At 32.5% G+C, this 19,092-nt stretch overlaps 3 protein-coding genes across 6 annotated transcripts in view; 1 reads left to right on the top strand and 2 right to left on the bottom strand.

Annotated features, from left to right (window-relative positions):
• The window catches only part of LOC105319280 (poly [ADP-ribose] polymerase tankyrase), a 68,440-nt gene extending 62,517 nt beyond the window's left edge, over positions 1 to 5,923 (bottom strand). For 2 of the 4 annotated variants that reach the window (XM_066088767.1, XM_066088769.1), the window contains exons 1-4: positions 5,786 to 5,921; positions 1,702 to 1,791; positions 1,097 to 1,274; positions 65 to 367 (exon numbers count right to left, since the gene is read on the bottom strand). In XM_066088767.1, the coding sequence (XP_065944839.1) occupies positions 65 to 367; positions 1,097 to 1,274; positions 1,702 to 1,791; positions 5,786 to 5,866 (652 nt within the window). In that variant the 5' untranslated portion in view covers positions 5,867 to 5,921. Of the gene's footprint in view, positions 1 to 64; positions 368 to 1,096; positions 1,275 to 1,701; positions 1,792 to 4,009; positions 4,186 to 5,785 lie in introns of those variants that run through there. The other 2 variants (XM_066088768.1, XM_034469910.2) reach the window with 2 other exon arrangements.
• Positions 5,924 to 6,182: 259 nt separating this feature from the next.
• LOC105336783 (probable palmitoyltransferase ZDHHC24) lies at positions 6,183 to 9,211 on the top strand. The gene is made up of 2 exons (XM_011441241.4): positions 6,183 to 6,673; positions 8,246 to 9,211. Exons 1-2 carry the CDS (start codon positions 6,314 to 6,316, stop codon positions 8,798 to 8,800), a joined length of 915 nt encoding a protein of 304 aa, XP_011439543.3. The 5' UTR covers positions 6,183 to 6,313; the 3' UTR covers positions 8,801 to 9,211.
• A 393-nt stretch (positions 9,212 to 9,604) lies between these two features.
• On the bottom strand, positions 9,605 to 18,533 carry LOC105336785 (UBX domain-containing protein 1). The gene is made up of 11 exons (XM_011441242.3): positions 18,351 to 18,533; positions 18,022 to 18,075; positions 15,714 to 15,790; positions 15,195 to 15,288; positions 14,659 to 14,790; positions 13,891 to 14,010; positions 13,061 to 13,132; positions 12,765 to 12,816; positions 11,691 to 11,804; positions 11,326 to 11,506; positions 9,605 to 10,070 (listed from the first exon to the last, which is right to left on the bottom strand). Exons 1-11 carry the CDS (start codon positions 18,404 to 18,406, stop codon positions 10,030 to 10,032), a joined length of 993 nt encoding a protein of 330 aa, XP_011439544.3. The 5' UTR covers positions 18,407 to 18,533; the 3' UTR covers positions 9,605 to 10,029.
• Between the last annotated feature and the right edge of the window lie 559 nt (positions 18,534 to 19,092).

The following is a 19,092-nucleotide window of genomic DNA, read 5'->3' as shown; positions in this document are numbered from 1 at the left end:
TACACACATTACCACCACCAAGTACAAATCCACAACAACCCACATTCCCCCTTCTCACACCTACCTTCTTCATTACTGATTTCTTCCTCAGTGTCAATAACCAGGTCTTCATAAGGCTCCCCTTTCTCCTTCTTTAAAGCTTTCGACAAGATGAGCTCTATTCTGGACTTCTCTGCCTCTGGGAGCTCGTAGGTTTCCCTGGCCACTCTTTCCATGCGTACATTGGTGAGCACACACTCTATCTCAGTGTGGTCCAGAAAGTCAAACTTGTACACATCGCTTTTCTCGTCCTTGTCCAACCACTGAATTTTGAAATGTTTTGTGTTCTGAAACACATTCTGTTGGGTTCTGCATAAGTAAAAACTACCTGCAAAATGGAAACACACATAATCATATTGAATGACATCTCTTTTATGACATCCTTATTCTTTTTGTTTAACAGTTGATTACTTCAGTTTTTTTTTTTTTTAAATAAAATACAAATCAAAATATATCTCTTTAACTGGCTCATTATAAAAGGTTTTTTTCTTTAAACCATTGCTTTCAAATTAATTTTAAAAGTGAAGTAACCTTATCTTGTTGAGTATAATTACAACATCTTTATTTCAGAAATCACATTTCAAATGTATACCTGTACTTGCTAATTGAACATTACAAGCAAATTTATGTGTTGATTTCCAAGATCAACAATAAACAATTTATGTTAACTTACAAGAGAGTATACATAATGCTTCAACCCATAACAGATTTACTGAGAAAATTTGCCCCATCCCCACCTCATAAAAAGAATCAAGAACCTTTTGAAAATATAAAAATCAATATGACAGACTGCACTTGATTCTTTCAGTGACATTCAAACACAGATGTGGAATACTTTCTTACTCTGTAAAAACCTGACATTGAAGCATTAATGAATCTGATGACACCATCTGAATCTTTTCTAATTAAAATCAATCCTGTATGATATTTTACTTTTTTGATTAAAACAAAAAAAAACATTAAAAAGAAACAACAAAACAACAGAATTATTCTTGCAGAATAGCCAACAAATTAATTATCATATTTACTGAGAATAAAAGAATTTCCAAAGCATTACCTGCATCCCCCCTGACAGCAAGGAACACACCCTTTTTGTACACCAGTTCCACCTCATTCTTGGGTGTTTTGGCCTTTATGATGGGTATGAGGTCCTCTGTTGGGGACTGGAACCTTTGGACAGGAACTCTCTGTCTCTTCAATGGAGTTCTCGGTTCAACATCTACTGACTTCCTCCTCTGTCAAAACAGTAATTATTGTTAAAGGAGAAATAAATTAGCCTTGATCTAAATTCCCTGACACACAGAACACTTAGTAATTTTTAATTCATACAGTACTTCAGTGTTCAAACACTTAAAAAAAAGAAAACCAAATTCCACTTATCATGCATTACGATATTTTGTTAAATAATTTTTGTAAGCTTTAGTGCAAAACAAACACAAGAAATTTGAAAATATAGCTAGGAAATTTCTTTATGTCCTTCATTAATAGCATATGATTTGAGAGCGAGAAAATTATCAAGATCGTCCACTCCAGAGCAAGGTTCAATTGGAAATTGTATGATTGGGCTTTAAGGTCAGAAAATGTGTTGTTCTCCAACATTATTTAAAATCATATTACAATACACCAGACAACCTTCTATAACTATAATTTGTGGTTTCCTACCTTTTTTGCTGAACCTGATGTACTAGGTGCAGCATCTTTCTCTTTACTTTGTTTTTCATTTTGTTCCTTTTTGTCCTTTTCCATTTTTCTCTAATTAATATCAAAGATTATTTATTATAGTTTTTCTGGGGAAAACAAGGAGGATTCTTTTAACTTTTTTGCAACATTAGAAACATACCATGAACAACAAGAACCACCTTCAAATCAAATAATCAAATGTACTGGGTAACTCAATTATTTTTCAATTGAGTAAAATATGAATGAAAATTTTTCAATTGCCACTTCAACATAAAATTGTTTGTAAAACAGGAAATAGTAATCATTGTAAAGATAGGTGAATACTCCATTACAATACAAAAATCCATTTAATCCTGGCAATTTGTGAGAAAAAGACACAAAATAATGAAAAGCTAGGTCAGACAGACTCTAACTGATAATTTTATTTCCTATTACAACAGGTTTGAATTTGTCAAAATATTTAAGATGATGGAAATGTCTAATCAGCGTTATGGTACTCTATCAGATTCAATTTGTATAATAAACACTTAAGAAAATTTGTCTGATAAATATTAGTGTTGTGTAATATGGTTGTGCAATACAATACGGTTGTGTAATATGGTTGTGAAAATGAACTTTCGTATTAAATAATCAGTACCTAAATATCTAGTTGTGTAATATTGTTGAGAAAATGAACATTCTTATTAAATAATCAGTACCAAAATATCTAGTTGTGTAATATGGTTGTGAAAATGAACATTCTTAACTATCTCCGATCCTCAGCAATGTTCGATAACTCTAAATTATCCAGATTTCTTTTATTCGTACCATAAATCTGACTTTTTATACAGACAATTTGAATTAGTATTATAGTTTTAGTATTACTATCAGTCACACAACTACATGCTTGGCGTAGTGGATCCACAGGGTATCGGGTGCGTTCGCCCCACTCACATGTTTTGCTCTAGGTCCCTTTGCTCTAATTATCGTTTGCCCAAATAATCGTTCGCCTTACACCTCGTTCGCTCCTTGTTCATAAATAAACCATATTATAAGTTATTTCATTTACTTTAAGCTTAAAACTTGTTAACTTTTATTATTATTCGTATATAATATGTTTTTCCTTCGTCAAAAAAGAGGTAATTGGTATAATTGTAAGATTTTATTGCCGTAAATTGTCGATAACCGTCTTCTTGTTTTTATAATGATTCGCTTTGTGTTTTTAAAACAATTAAAGAACTTGAGACTTTAATTGGCTCATTCAGAAGCTTAGCAGATGATTATCACCTATTCTATCTTTAAAGAATTTACATAACACAATCCTTTGATCTCTAAATGAGATATATATGGAAATGGAACATGTAACTGTATCAAACTACATGTACTGTCAACCATGGTGATTATCATGTAGAAATAGAAAGGGCGGTATTGTTTTTATGAATTATATATGTATCTTTCAAAATGTTAAAATTGACCAGAATACACAAAAATATATAAATTAATTAATCCTATATAAAATTAAGGCGAACGGACACAGTGCGAACGGCGTCAAAAGCGAACGGATCTAGGGCGAACAAAAACTAGAGCGAACGGTGTCAAGGGCGAACGTGTTTTAGAGCGAACGAAAAGCCAATCGATCCACAGAGAACAACTAGTCAATTACATGTTGATAAAGAGTTCGAGCCACCAATGCACCAGTACTTTTTTTTCAAACTCATCTTGTTTATTCCATTGTTAATTTTAGACAAATTTGCAATAACTTTGTAAAATGCATGGATACCATCTAAGAATTTCATTTTAAATCATTTATAAAGTTTGAAGGAAAAATAACATTTAGATGATAAAAAAACAAGGCATTTGGAGTTAGAAGTAAAGAAAATAAGCACGGGTGGACATTTCAGAATTAAATAAAATAATCTACAAAGAAGAACAGGCTTCATATGAAATTTTGGTGGCTGCTGTTGTGAGTAGGATGCATAATAACAACTGGAAAAAAACGCCAATTTCAATGGCTTCACTCAGCTTTGAATGATTATGCCGCAAACGGCATGTCTTTTAAATCCTAGACAGTTGCACATAACGAGTACAGCCAGTAATGACATTATTACTTTATATTTAAAGATATTATATTCTTAAATATCCAATGATTTAATTGCTCAATCGGCCTGCATACTACAGGGCCAACCAGATTTACAGAATGTGCGAAAGCAAACGAATATACCCACGCTTTCTGACACAAAAATTGATTATTCGCAAGTTCGATCACCTATATGTCTTAATTTCATATGGCTGTATTTTATCAATAAATTACCTTATATTTGGCAAATATGTGTGGTCGCTAAAGAACAAAATGCGCGCGTTCTTAGATGCAAACGAATTTTCTTCGAGCCGGTTTCACGACCACATGGCCGCCATCTTGCTGCAATTCCGTTTGCCTCCCTCGTTATATCATTGAATAATGTCTTTGCCATTCAAGACATCAAATTGTGAAAAATTAATTATTGTTTCAATATAATATGAACGTCCAAATCTATAAAGGAGCATTTAAACTTGAATTTTTCATTTAAGATACACAAGAGATGTTTTAAACATTCAAAAATGCTTTTTCGGAACAGCCAAAACACTAGTCATGTGATTATCTCGTTCCAGTGAATATAGCGCGAAATTTAAATCTTGCAATTTTTTTTTTTAAGTTTTTTAAAAACTAGTCTCAAATACTTTTAATCTTTTCATATCTATTTCGATCATGAAGCTGTATTTTTCTCCTTTTTTCCATGTCAACACAACAGTTACGTTACCCAGTTTACAAATTTAACGCTAACATTAAATCTTACATGAACAAAATTAAAACAACACGTCAGGGGCGTTGGAAGGTATTTCATATTGGGGCGGCGGATTTGATCCCAGATCCGGTGTCCGGATCTGACTTGAAATTTATATAATAGTTACTTTAATAACATATTATTTTATTATATTGCCGTTTATATGATGGCCCTAAAATAAACAAAACAAAGTTGAATGTGATGTTTGTTTATTTTCGTTTCATCACAATAAAATTAACTAAGATAACACAACTCAAAAAATGAATATCAAAGAAGTTTACATGCATGTTTAAGCACTTTAAGGGCCTGCCCCCCCCCCCCACTTTTTGTCGCAACAACAAATTTTTTAAAATTTACATATAAAAAATTAAATGATCATGGAGTTGCCCCCCCCCCACACTTTTTATGGGAGTATGTAAAAATTGATATGAAAATAAGGAAATGAGGAGTGAAATTGAAGTTATACTACGCCAGCCCCCCCCCCCCCTTGACTGAAACGGGGGGTTTCAGTGAATTTATTTACTGCAATACACAGAAATACACATAAGATTACCAATTTTAATCATTTTTTTCTTCGGGAACAAATAATTAGGAAATTCACTATCCAACAACCATGCAAGCCCCTGTGTTGTCGGGATATTTTAATACATAATAAACAGAGGTACGCTGAACATCATATTGCTAACTACCGCGATATCATAGGGCCTGCTCATACATATATAAGAATTATTATTATGTTATTTAAGAAATGAACTCAATGTATACCCAAGTTATACTCGTATAACCTGGGTTGGGGCAATTTACGCTTTATAATCCGCGAAGCGGATTATAAAAAAGCGTAAATTGCTCCAACCCAGGTTATACGAGTATAACTTGGGTATACATTGAGTTCATTTCTTATAATTTAATTTTCTGGAATTTGCTGTACAAATTGAGTCCGTTTTACTTTTAAAAATGATATAAATCTGTTCAAAATTCAAACGTAACGTCAAGTGAATTAGTACGTTGGTGCATTGTGACGTGTCTTGTGACGTGCAAACCAGGTTATACAAATTTAACTAAATTTTTCTATCCAATCAAATGCCGCGTTACAACCAGAATTAAATTATTCAAATATCTATCAAACTCATATAGTCCTCTATATTAATGCAGTAAATTAGTTATTAAACCTATTTAACTTTATGTTGATTATATTTATGTATTTTATATTATGTTTATAGGGTACGTTTTCTTCAAGAGAAAAACACAATTCCTAATTTGCTTACATCTTTTTTCTTCGGCGTGAAATCTCTTTTGCGGTATTTTTCTTTTAATGGCGTTTTTGCTTTTCGCTCCCTGACTTCCATTTCTTTATTTACTGAAAATGCGTTGTCGACAGCGTCGAGGCTCTTGTTGTAAAGGGAATCAAGTCAAGTCGTACCCAACCGGACTCGCACCATACCAACTCGTACTCAGCTCAATACTCAAATGGTAAAGTGGTTGACCGGTGCATCGTGCACGTTTGACCGGAAGTTTAATCTATATCCATAACAACGTTCCATAACAATGATTGTAGATAAGGTATCAGGAGAAAACGTACCCAAGAGAAAACGTACCCTATGAATTGGGTACGTTTTCTCCTGGGTACGTTTTCTCTTGGGTACGTTTTCTCCTGATACCTACAATCATTGTTATGGAACGTTGTTATGGATATAGATTAAACTTCCGGTCAAACGTGCACGCACCGGTCAACCACTTTACAACAAGATCCTGCTGTCGACAAGTCGGACAACGCATTTTCAGTAAATAAAGAAATGGAAGTCAGGGAGCGAAAGGCACAAACGCCATTAAAAGAAAAACTATCTGACCATTACCACAAAAGAGATTTCACGCCGAAGAAAAAAGATGTAAGCAAATTAGGAATTGCGTTTTTCTGGGGAATGACCATTTCACTGTTCCTCGAATCAGTGTTTTATCTCATTCCACACATATATAGTGGCTGGAACATGGTTATATTTATTCTTTTGGCCATCTTCACACTGTTTTTAACAACGATAAATTGGATGGGGATGTTTTTTGGAAGCACCGGCTTCGTTGACAAGGAGCTGAGCAAGAAGCATTTTCCACAAGCAACAGAAACTCCACGTGGATGGAAGTATTGCCCTACTTGTCAGGTAATTGTTCTATGTGGAATAATTTGTCGATAACATTCGCTATAATGATTATGCTTTTATATTGTAACAATATTTTTACATGTATGTTTATTCACCAAGTAACACATCCTCTGCGGTTTCAGAGCGATTATCATGTGCACCAATTGATGCAAATTTCTGCAGTTGGGATGCATTATAACTTTGATTGGAAACTGTCCCTGTTCTCAACTAAGTTGACAGGCACAATCCTCATCCAAGGCTATGGCTGGCTGTGTGTTTCTTGTAAGAGACTATATAGGCCTGTCCAGAGACTTGAAAGATTCTGTTACAGCTATAGTGGCGTGTGACCAGTTCTCGCCAAGTACCAGTTCTCGCCAGTACATTGTGACGTCATTTTTCATATATAAGTTTATGTGTTGATAAAATGACGTCACAATGTACTGGCGAGAAATGGTACTCGGCGAGAACTGGTCGCACGCAAGTAGTAATTAATTTATAACAAAGTGGCTTGTGTAATCTAAGCTAAGGTTTGGCATGGCTTGATAATTGGAATGACCCCTTCACTCCAAATCTCAGCTAAAATTAGCTGCAGAACTGTAGCTCTTCGGGAAATTTGGGTTGATAAACTGTAGAGCTACACCACATAGAAAACAGTATATTTATTGCACACATAAGTTTCACAGGGTTTTGGACTAATTTAACTAATTGAGAAATAAAATCTGTAAATATTTTCATACCAAAAAATTCCTGACTGATTGACCACTAAATTTACTTGCCTCAAAAACATTTTCCTAAACACCCTAACCAACCTTGGAAAATAAAGCATGTTAAATTCATTTCGGGATCAATTAAGAGTTACCATTTTTACCTGTAAACAAACCACACCGTTTCACTTTAAGGGACTGGTAAGAATGTTTAAAAGTTCTTCAGAGGCAATTACAGTAAAGTGATGAAAAGTATAGCGTGACATCTCGGGAATTTTTTGTTATTTTCACAGAATAATTTTTATGTTTCTAAATTAGTTAATTAATTTGTGCACAATAAAAACAGTTTTTTGGTGTGTATGGATCTAGCTGTAGCTCTATGGCCATCGACCCAAATTTCCAGTTGAAGTACAGTTCTGCAGCTATTAAAGCAGGATTCAATGCCTTATCTAAACCGACACTTTCACTATTAAAATTATCAGTTCAGAAATCAGTCACAGAAGAAATTCATAATACCATGATTCAAAGATGTAATAATTTATAGAGAATATATAGATATTGTAGATAGAGATTAAACTTTACCAATTTGGTTGTGACTGATGAAAATAAAATATCAAAGATAAACATAACAAAAAACTCTTTAGACATTGCATTTCTAATCAATTCACTGCAATATCCATTCAAGAAAAAGTTAAGAGCCATTTAATCAAGAGCTAGGACCTGTTTCCCTCTTCAAATCAGAGTTTGACATGAACTACCGAAAGTCCAATCTGTGTTAAAACATGGCTCTACCTGTATATATATAATCTAACTTAATGTTGGATAAAATGCACATATCAAAAAATTTTCTGAGGTAAAATTCTTTGAAGAGATGATTTTTATTTTGCAGGTTGATGCTCCACCTAGATCATTCCATTGTACCCATTGCAATGCCTGCATACTGAAAAGAGACCATCATTGTTTCTTTAGCGACTCGTGTATTGGATTCTACAATCAAAGATTTTTCATTCTCTACATTGTATACATGGTATGGGGCAATATATGGGCTCTATACTTCCAGATAACTTATTTGAATGATGTATATCCACTGAATTCTTTTTATGATTTCTTCTCATTTTTCCCACTGGTCACAATAGTTCAATTTTTACTGGGAAAGTTTTCAATCCTCAATGCCATCTTAATGATACAGATTCCACTTTGCTGTTTGTGTTTATGTGCTGCAGTGTTTTTTCTATTGTTTGAACTGATGTTAATACTGAAAGGTGTGACATCCTATGAATCTCATAGAACTGGTCCCATTTATGACCAAGGAATTGGCAACAACATTCGCTCTGTATTTGGACCCATCAAAACAATTCCGTTACAAATCCTGTTTCCATTATTCCCAGTTGACCAACAAAATGATGGTTCTCAATGGGAAATCACAAAAACTAAAGGTCATTAAAATTTACATATATTTATTTTATGTAAACTACAATGTATTCACATCAGAAAGGTTCAGTTGATGTGTTCATTTTAAGCATAATACAACTTTATTTATAAAATCAAAACGTGTATGTATTATACAATCAAGAACATTTTAATATTTTGCTCGACAGTTGTCTGAAAGAGGGAGAATTATGTTTTTCCATTTTATAATTTATTTATATCAATACCTTTATAAGGTTTTTCATGTTATGGTTGGTTTGACTGTGTACTGATATACCGGTACATTGTATTCTGGAAATGATTGTCAATATACATGTAGATCTCTATCCTTTATTTTTTATGTAAAAAAATCTATAATCTATATATTTGCACTTTTTCTATTGTAAATTTATTCTCTGGAAAATAAAAATATTTTGAGAGACTTTAAGTTTTACCTGTTTGAAATACATATGTAGCAGTGTACTCAACCTTCATGAAAACATTTCCCTAACTGCATCTGTAAACCAAATAGTACTAATGTGCGGTACTGTATAAAGGGGTCCAGGTGATAATCTTGTTTTTTTAGAGGGGAGGGGGTAGTTTCAAGAATTTTTCTATGTGAATTTATAAATTTGTGTTCCAGGGGGGCTGGACCCCCCACCCTTTCCCCTATATCTGCGCAGGACACTTAGAAAAAAATATCACAAAACTTTAAATCAGCTAGTACTTAAAAGTGAGGATTCTGGATTTAACTTATTTCAGTCCTTTGTTTTGTGTATAACGTGTAATATTCTGCAATATTAATTTAATATTAGGCTATACAATTATGAAAAGAAGTTGGTAATGTTTAAGCTTAAAAATAAGCTTAATTAATTTTATTTATTGTTTAAACAATCAAAATTTCACATATTATCAACATGAAAACATGTCCATACAAATATACATGGTATGTACCTTAATTGGTATTGACAGCATTCTCATTGCAGTACTTGTAATTACATGAATGTGATTCAACAGAGAACTGTCAGAGGTTATGAAGAACATGTAAAAATACATACACATGTTAAAAAAATACATGTAATCAAATAATGACAAATTCGCTAATAATCTGAAATTTTGAAAAACCTTGAAATAGATACATAATAATTTCAAACAGCATAAAATTAAAGTTGGTTTGCACCAATTAACAAAGTTCACTAATTCTTCACACCTAGGTTCTGCTTGGCACATGTAGGTGAATTTTTACTCATGTACCTGGGATCTGCATCATTGTCCTTTCACCATGAGTACAGCAGATGGTACTAATCCTACAATTTTAAAACAAAATGTCTGATGTTGTTCCTGCATACGTATCTTACTTAATACCGTACTTGCTAAAATTATACAAATCTACTGTACATATGGGGTATATTACCTATATCATGAATTATTATGTAGTAATCTTGACAAAAAATTTAGAATCACTTGAACTTTTGAACAAAAGAGTTATATAGTTTATATTATAATTCAGCCTACTGCTACACCCCTGCGAATGTGTTCGGAATGTTTTCTTTATCGTTGCTAAGTAAGTAATAAATCCAGAGGTGCTCGAATGAAAGTTCACGAGACTTCACCAATATTTGTTCACTTCCTGTGAAATTTCGAGCGGAAGTATAAGTGTTCGGATAATATTCTCAAAATATGTAAGTACTGGTCGTTTTTCATATCATATCCTACTGTGATTTATGTTAAAACGGGAAAAGCTTTCAAGATGTATGTCTTATTTTACCATCTAGCAGTTATTTATATTAAACGATAATATTCAGAACAGAGTTATCGTTCGTGTGCAAACACGTGTAGAGTGGTTGAAAATATAACCATTGGGTTGCTTAATAAATTCATAGCCATGTTTGATGCTTGTGGTGTGCAATACCATGTTTTAAAAAAAAATAATGGGTGTCTGTTTTGCATTAAAACTTAGTATATCGAGCCATTTTCAAGGTACATTCTGCATAAAATGGTAAAGTCTGTTTCACTATTGATGTTATTACTAGGTCAGGCGCGGATCGAAAATTAATCCTCAGGAGGGATCTCTTTTAAGCATGTTAGTTGTTGAAACAGCAGACAATAACTAATTTTTGTATAGTCACATTTCTTTCTAGAACACATTTTTTTGATGAAGATAAAGTTTAAAATCAATAAATCTCTAGATTTTATATTTGACTACTATATTAAGAACCTAGATACATGGACTGTGAAATAGACTTTATACACAAGGTACGATTTTTACTGCGAAACTGAAAGGGTCAAATAAAACCACGTGGTCTAAAATTTGAATGACAATAACATTCGCAGGGGTGTGCTATACCCATCACAACATTCACAAAATTAAATTTACACCAGATTCAGAGTAATCTCCCTTTAAATCTTTTTTGTTTTATTTGCAATTTTTAATTAAGTAATAACATATGATGTTGTTAATACTAGTTCATATATGAAATCAATAAAGTTTAAACATAACTCATGTAAGCATTAAAAATTTTTTTTTGTTAAATCAGCAATCATACAAGTGTTCATTCCTACCTAAAACATCTAAAGGTTTTTCAAAATCATCTCCTTGGAAGATTTTTTTGGGAAAATTAGTCATTAGGGAAAAGGGTCCTGATCCGTCTGTCCTGTTGGTCTCAATGTACACACGCACAGCTGCTAGAGGCTCCTTGGCTGAGAATGTCTGTGTTAACGCTTGTCCATTTGTTAATCTGATCTGTAACAACATGTTATAATATTCTTTGTAACTACATACATGTAGTGTGCACACACAGCTTTGAACAACTTTAAACAATCACATATAATCCAAAAGTTACAAGTAAAAATTCTGAAAATTGATTCTAATCTTCTATTAAGCATACCATGTCTGAATTATGCAATATATTGCAGAACATATGTACCTGTAATCTGCACTCAGAATAGTCTTTCTTCTCTGCAGCAGGCGGAGGTTGCGTGCTGGCAGGGGCAGGAGTATTATTAGGTGCAGGAGCACTTGACTGACCCCCTGAACCAAACTAAAATTAAGTATAAAAGTAACATCACATATTTGACAAATTTATTTTCAATTTGGTGTGAATTACACATAGATTCCTAATCATGACTTTATATGGGACTGTTCAGTTTCTAAAAGATGCCATAACTTATCTCCCACCTCTTTTTTCCTCCCTAGAAAAATGTGTAAAGAAAGATTCCATATATTTTACCTTTTAAAGGACCATATTTTGTATGGTCAAATATCTGCCCCCAATTCTAACTAAATTTTAAATAGCATCGTATGAAAATCAAATCTTCATAAATCATAATCACTTTAATCTTGGTTTTAGTCATCATTGCCTATTTGATGTTTAAGGTGGCTGTTTATCTATGACATCACTTGACTTCAATGACCAAATTCCCACAATTTTGCAAACAGATGAAAATTTTGTCATATTTTCTTTACATTTTGCATTCTGAAGTATAGAGCACAGGTCTGCTCAAGTACGATTTTAACATGTTTTTCTTCATATACATGTAATTATACATTCATAATAAAAAATGGTACTTGAGCAAGCCTGCACTTGATGTTTCCCAGTTGAAAAACAATTGGAAAACCCCCATTTTTGGCTACAAAACATCAATTTATCAAAATAAGATAATCTTCATGTCATCATTTCTACATTATGATGTCACTGTGGTGATAACCTTTTACACGCTTATTTTCAATATGATTTTAACTATCTTCCACCTTATTTTTAAAGCTTCTTATAAAACTTGAATTTTGGGGGTGAACAATGCATAATACCACACATGGTCCTTTGGGTATTTCCTATAATTTTAAGAGCTCTTCTTCTCAAGGAGATCCATACATGCTAAAAATGGCCAAAAACATCGAGCCCTCTTAAAGTTCTTCAATGTTTTTATCAACATATGAACAACATACCCGGGTATACACTAGTATTAAAAGATAAACAATTCCTTCTCTATCAACCCTTTACCTTTGCTGCTCTGTCTCGTTTGTCCTTCTCAATCTGCTCTCTAACTCGTTGTCTGAAATCACACCACACATAAATGCAAATACCGGTACCATTTAAGGATGGGTTCTTCTGGTTTTCTCATACACTTGTCTCAATTAAATTTATGAAAACACTTATCATAATTATACATTAGCATTTATAGGGCCATTCTGTTCTAATGTATATGTACATAAATAATATTTATGTAAAGATTACAGTAATATTTACAATGCATTAACAGTACAGTGATAATGAACCACATTTCTCTGTCATTGTACCTGGCTTGCTTTTCTTCCATTTTCTCTCTTCTTCTTTGCTCTGCTATTTTCTTCATTTCTTGCTCCTCCATTCTGCAAACAGATTGCATGTGCTATAGGAACACATAACTTTTAATTGCCAAATAATGTACCTGTACTACTAGAGATGTGTTTAATTTAATGTTCTTGCTCTAATTACAGGTTTTTAACAATGTAATGTGGTATTTCCAGTAGCTCTTCTGTTAAAAATAAAATTATATTTCCTTAGATCTTTACAGTACATTTCTTGCATCAATTCACTTTTAATTCAACATATGATACAAATACAGTTGAACTTCGATATCTCGAATTCTGATATCTCGAATACAATGGATATGTCGAAGTGATTTGTAAGTCCCAAACACTAACTTTTTTAATATTTTACCCTCGATATCTTGAATCCTCGGATATCTCAAAGTTTTTTTTAAACAGTTCCATCTAGTTTGAGATAACGAAGTTTGACTGTATGATATACATTGTACAAGCAAAGTAATACTGCAAGTTATGCTAGACCAAGTGACACTGCATGCTTTATCAAATAAAATGTATTGCAATCTGAAATACAGATCTCTACATAAGCTAGAGCACAGCTGTGCAGAGATATGTAATTTGATCAGATTGAATGTATTGCATATTGACCACCTCTTCAACATGGTACCATTTTTTTTTTTTAAATCAGATAAATCTGCCAGATAATTACATGTGTACCGGTAGATGGCATTTTTAAATGAAATTAACCAAAATGACTCAATCAATTCATAGTAATTGCATGATGTAGCAATAATATACTGCACTATCTAGCAATGCCTTACCTTTGTTTTATGTCAACGAGTTCCTTCCCAGTTTTCCTGCGTGACTTTTCCCGTTCCAGTTGTTCTTTTTTCTCCTGCTCTTCTCTTTCTAATCTTTTTTGCTTTATTCTTTCCTGTAATCTTTTAAAAGAAACCCATGCAACAAATAAGTATGGACGTTCATTATTTTTTGCCAAATAAGCCCTTTCATGTTTATTGTAATGGAATATCATTTTTTTTATTTTCTACTTTATTTTTCTCTTAAACACTATCTTTAAGCAGATGAAGATATCATTCTTTAATTTTCTACTTATCTTCATCTGCTTAAAGATACTGTTTAAAAGAAAAATGCCAATCTAAAAAATACATTCCCTAAATCACAGACACACAATACTTTAACTTGTTGGGTTGTAACATAAACTTGACACTTAATAAGAGATTTACTGTTTTTTTCTTTTATATGTTGGGTGTGGGGGGGGGGGGGGGCAGGGGTTGACAAAACTAACAGAGTTCATTGTTTAAGTTATACCCCTTTTTCATTAATAAAACAAAGATAAATATGCAAATTTAAAAATGAATTTTCAAATACCGGTACTCTCCCTTTGGCCAATCCATTGTTGACTAATGCAAGTAAAATAGGTTGGTATTAATCTAATTAAAATATGTTATTATGTAGATTGAGTTTATCCCTTAGAGAAACTTCTTCTAAAATTGTCAGTTTTGCATGCCATATAAAACAAAATAAATCCCCACTAATTAAGATGTTTTGTGTATCTCTAAGATATTTACTTTTCTAATTGTATTTTCTTCTCCTCTTCTGTCAAAGGTTTGATTTCTTCTGTGGATTCAGAAAACTGGTCATGTTGTGTCCGCGCAGCATGAGCCTGCGCATCCAACTCACTTTTAAGAAGTTTTCCACATCTATAGTTATCAACAATTTTAGATTTTCATTTTATTTTTTAACCAAACTTCTCAAGATTACAACATTGAGCATGTTTATTCAAAACTGAGTGTCTTATATAAATTGAAAAAATAAAATCTACAAATTTAGAGACATGTAATAACGTACATTTGATTATTGTTATCATGAACCTGGTCCCATCATTAATTTCACATTGCAAAAATTACAATATGTTGAAATTATATTTGGCATTGTTTGCTATTAGAAACTTTTTGAATCACTAGCAATGCCTGAGACAAAAAAATAACAGAGGTTACATTCTAATACTATTTTTTGCAAATTTTGCAAAAAAGCGGATATGTGGTACATTAATGTCTCTTTTTCCATTGCAATGTGGTGTTAGGACAAAGTTACAAGAACTTACACATCACACTTTAGGGACCGGGCCTGCGCTTGATCTCCCCCTGCATCAGAGCTGGCCTCAGTAGGCTCAGTATTTGAAGGCCCAGAACCATCGTCTGTTAAAACATTTCCAACTTTTACTTATACGTGAAAATTACAATGATATTATTAATACGATGATATTATTAATACTGTGAAATCATTTAATTTCATGGGGGCCAATTTTTGTGGATTGTGGGTTTTTTGCTTATTTGTGGGTATGTAATTTTGTGGATGCGTCGGTTTTCAGTTTCAGCAAAAAAGATAACTCTTTCTAAATTCGTTTTCTTTGAGGATGTAAATTCGCAAGGGAGGGCTACCTACAAATACCACAAAAATTGAGCCACCACAAATTCTAATGATTCCACAGTAACTGTATTACCCAAGTTGGTTGAATGAAATCTGGATGCATTAAACAGCTCGTACTAAAAATTCAATGCCACAGTAAATTTTCTATTCATTATTTCATTCACTACCAAAAAAGTCAAGAAAAGACTTATACCTTGCTTTCCTAGAACAACTCCTTTTGGTGCCTCGAATGGTTCATCAATGTCAGGGTCATCTTCATGAGCAAATAGCCTGTCAAATGAATATTCTTATCATCACATAGAGAACAATCACCAAATTAAAATTTAATCATCCATGCTTTATTTTATTCAATCGGCAATCTTCTTTTAAATCTTTTCAAGAGGTTTAGTAAATTGACAACACCAGTGTACCGCTAATTAATTTGACATCATTTCATTTTAAAACAGAAAAGAAATATTTTACATACCGGTATTCATTCAGTTCATTCACTGGTATCGGTTAGCATAATATAATTCCTCATATAAAGTATATATCTCATAATAAGCATCATAAACTTTATTGCTAGGAATGTTCAAAAGTAGAATTAAGAAAACTTTTTGGAATATAATTTTGAACTCACATTGGAAAAAAGAAAAAATAGACAATATTTCTAATAAATTCAATCTGAAGTCTTCATTAGAATTGGCTAAATGCCTCTGGGGATATTTCCCCAATCCTTAATATACTGACTGATTTCTATATAAATGTCCTCATACAGGCAAAAGTTTGATTGGAAATCAATCTGTGCTGTTGATAATCACCATCGATCCAAAAGTAATGTCACACTATGCACCGCGCCTCTCAATGACGCGCTATTGTATAAAATGATACATCAAAATTTCCTTATCAAAAATTAAATTCGAATTAAAATTTTTATTAAATTTCGTTGAAAACCTAACATGATATTGATATTTATAGCATGATATATACGTGACATCGCCGCGTCATGAATTTACATCTTTTTTAAGATTTGTATATATGAACAAATTACATGCTTCAAAATTTAAAAATGCCCCAAACAACACAATATTTTAAAACAGATATATTATTAACTTTTTCTAACTGTTTTAAAAAATTAAAGACCGTTACTTTCCTTTTCGGATATCTACCCAATGCCTTTTGTCTCTTCAAGGGATAAAAAGGCTGGACATGCGAATAGTGACACGATGCATTTTTTGCTTCGATGGATAGAAATAACTAGAAAATGTACTGGAATTTATATATCAAGCTAAAATTGAGAGTGAGTGAACAGGGTACCTTAAACGTGGTTCCAATACCTAATAAAAGCATATGTCATTTTTAAAATAAATAAATTAGATAGATAAAAGACATACGCTCTGAAGAAAAATTAAAGCTGGGTTCGTATGTCAGTGGCTATATCATAAAGCTACGTTAATGACTTCTTGAAGAGACCTCGACAAACTGACCGCACATTAAATAATCTTATATACTAGCTACCTCATCGATTACAAAAAGATGAATTAGTTACTTTATGAAAAAAATTTATAAAAAATGTAAAATAGAGCATTGTGGTGAATTTATATAGCGTACTAAATTACGAAATTCTACCAGAACGCCAAAGATCTAGAAATTACATTGCTAGCGTGCAGCGACTGTCGTTACCTCATGCTCTACAAAATATATTATATTCAGAAATAATTATCACAATACATTGAAATTTTCAGGTCTGAATTGAATTAGGTAGATATCTTAAAGCACGAACTTTTGTCACCTTACGCAGATTTTTCACAATTTTATCGCATCTGTGACAGCAGATTTTGATTTCTGTTGATAACGTATTTAGGCTAACACTTCAAATAAAATGATTGAGTAATAACATAAATATTATTTAGAATTTAATCAATGATTCATCCTAACTGTTTAATTTTACTCCGGCAAAATCATACCACTATATTAATAGTTAAATCTAATAACTCAAAAGGTTATACCTTGCGGATATTCTCTTTAGAGAAGTGGACAAGTATAGAATGGATGTAGGCTATGCCTGTCCACATCTCAAAAGTGAATGCTGGTACCTTGTAGACCTGTAGATACCATGATTTCTAGTCATATAAAAACAGTAACATGTGTTTATATGAAATGAAAGCAAACCTTAATTGATTTTTTAATGTTAGTCTGTTTAGAGTAGAAGTACTCATAACAAGTGGAGCACATGGCTCAGTGGTTATAGGCATTAGGCCATTATCCCAAAGGTTGCTGGTTCAAACCCTGTTGTGGTCTCTTAATACTGTTGTGAACTTAGACAAGAGACTTTATCTTATTGTCTTAGTCCATCAAGCTGAAATTGGATACCAGCTTATGCTGGGAGTTAACCTATGATGGTCTGGTGTCCCACTGGGGGTAAGCACCGACACTATGAACCTCCATGGCTTGGGGAAAGATTAATTTAACTTAAAATAAACAATAAAAGTAAAATGAGTTATAAACTGATTAACTCTTACCAATCCATTGCTAGCTGGACTCCTTTGTAACCACTTTTGGCCAAAGCCTTCTCACTTGAAAAAAAAAATTCAATTGATAATCAAGACATGCAAATAATTGATTTTTCGATACATGGAAGTACCACATGACTCCTTTCAAGTTATACAAATTGATAGTGCATTTCATCTTACATGCGTAAGAGAAATATGTTGGATGATCTCTTACCCTTTAATAGGACTTATATCATAATAAAAAGGCTTTCTAATTGTTCTAAACATTACTACAGTTAAGTTTCACTGTACTTTCAACTCTAAATTAAACTTTTCTGCCGTTTCTAGTTTTAACTTACGCTCTATTCTGTGAAAATCCCATCTCCATTAACGTCTGTACATCCGACGACGACATTTTGGTACTGGGGTGTTGCTGATATTTTCTTTACATAAACTTTAAATAAATTAGCGGTGTCTTCACTGTTGAAAAAGAATGACAGTGCAAATTCGAATTGTTAAGACTAATTGCCTGACGGATCATCATCATTGATGATAAAAGTCAAAACTATCGTAACTATCTATTCTGTGACATGTGAAAATCATCGTCAAATAATAAATAGTTAGAAAATATAATTTAGATTTTTATCAATTATTTTAGTATGATTTATTAGAATTTTTCTCGACAAAATTATAGTGCGTCACCGAACCCGACGTTAAATAAAAACATTAAGTAATTACATTTCCCGAAAGACTGACAATAAGACTCTATTTTTATTTTTTGTTCAAAATCCTATTTCCTTGATATTAAACAGATTATATCGATATATATTAATCGCATTTCATTGGTATAAATCCGGAAAAATGGAAATTTGATACTTTGACAATATATTTAACTATATAATCAGAGACATAAATAACTTGTAATTCATATTTAGATGAATGAAGAGTGGTCTCGGGGACTTGAATAATAGATTCATCGTTGTATCTGTAAAAAAAAAATTAAAAACAAAACCTTAATTTTGGATGATAGGAAAATCCCATGTGGAATCCTTTTGATTTTCATTTTAAATATGTCATTTAATCGAATAAACGATATCACAT

Source organism: Magallana gigas, chromosome 6 (assembly GCF_963853765.1).
Source record: "Magallana gigas chromosome 6, xbMagGiga1.1, whole genome shotgun sequence".
NCBI classification, from domain to species: Eukaryota; Metazoa; Mollusca; class Bivalvia; order Ostreida; family Ostreidae; genus Magallana; species Magallana gigas.
This window is presented reverse-complemented; position numbering and strand designations above follow the sequence as displayed.

Excerpts from the sequence above, each read along its gene's own strand:
- LOC105336783 (XM_011441241.4), top strand. The coding sequence starts at position 6,314 with ATGGAAGTCAGGGAGCGAAAGGCACAAACGCCATTAAAAGAAAAACTA. Across the intron at positions 6,674-8,245 it reads AGTATTGCCCTACTTGTCAG|GTTGATGCTCCACCTAGATC; the intron begins GTAATTGTTCTA and ends TTTATTTTGCAG.
- LOC105336785 (XM_011441242.3), bottom strand. The coding sequence starts at position 18,406 with ATGTCGTCGTCGGATGTACAGACGTTAATGGAGATGGGATTTTCACAG. Across the intron at positions 18,076-18,350 it reads GGATTTTCACAGAATAGAGC|TGAGAAGGCTTTGGCCAAAA; the intron begins GTAAGTTAAAAC and ends TTTTTTTTCAAG. Across the intron at positions 14,011-14,658 it reads AAGAAAATACAATTAGAAAA|ATTACAGGAAAGAATAAAGC; the intron begins GTAAATATCTTA and ends TTCTTTTAAAAG.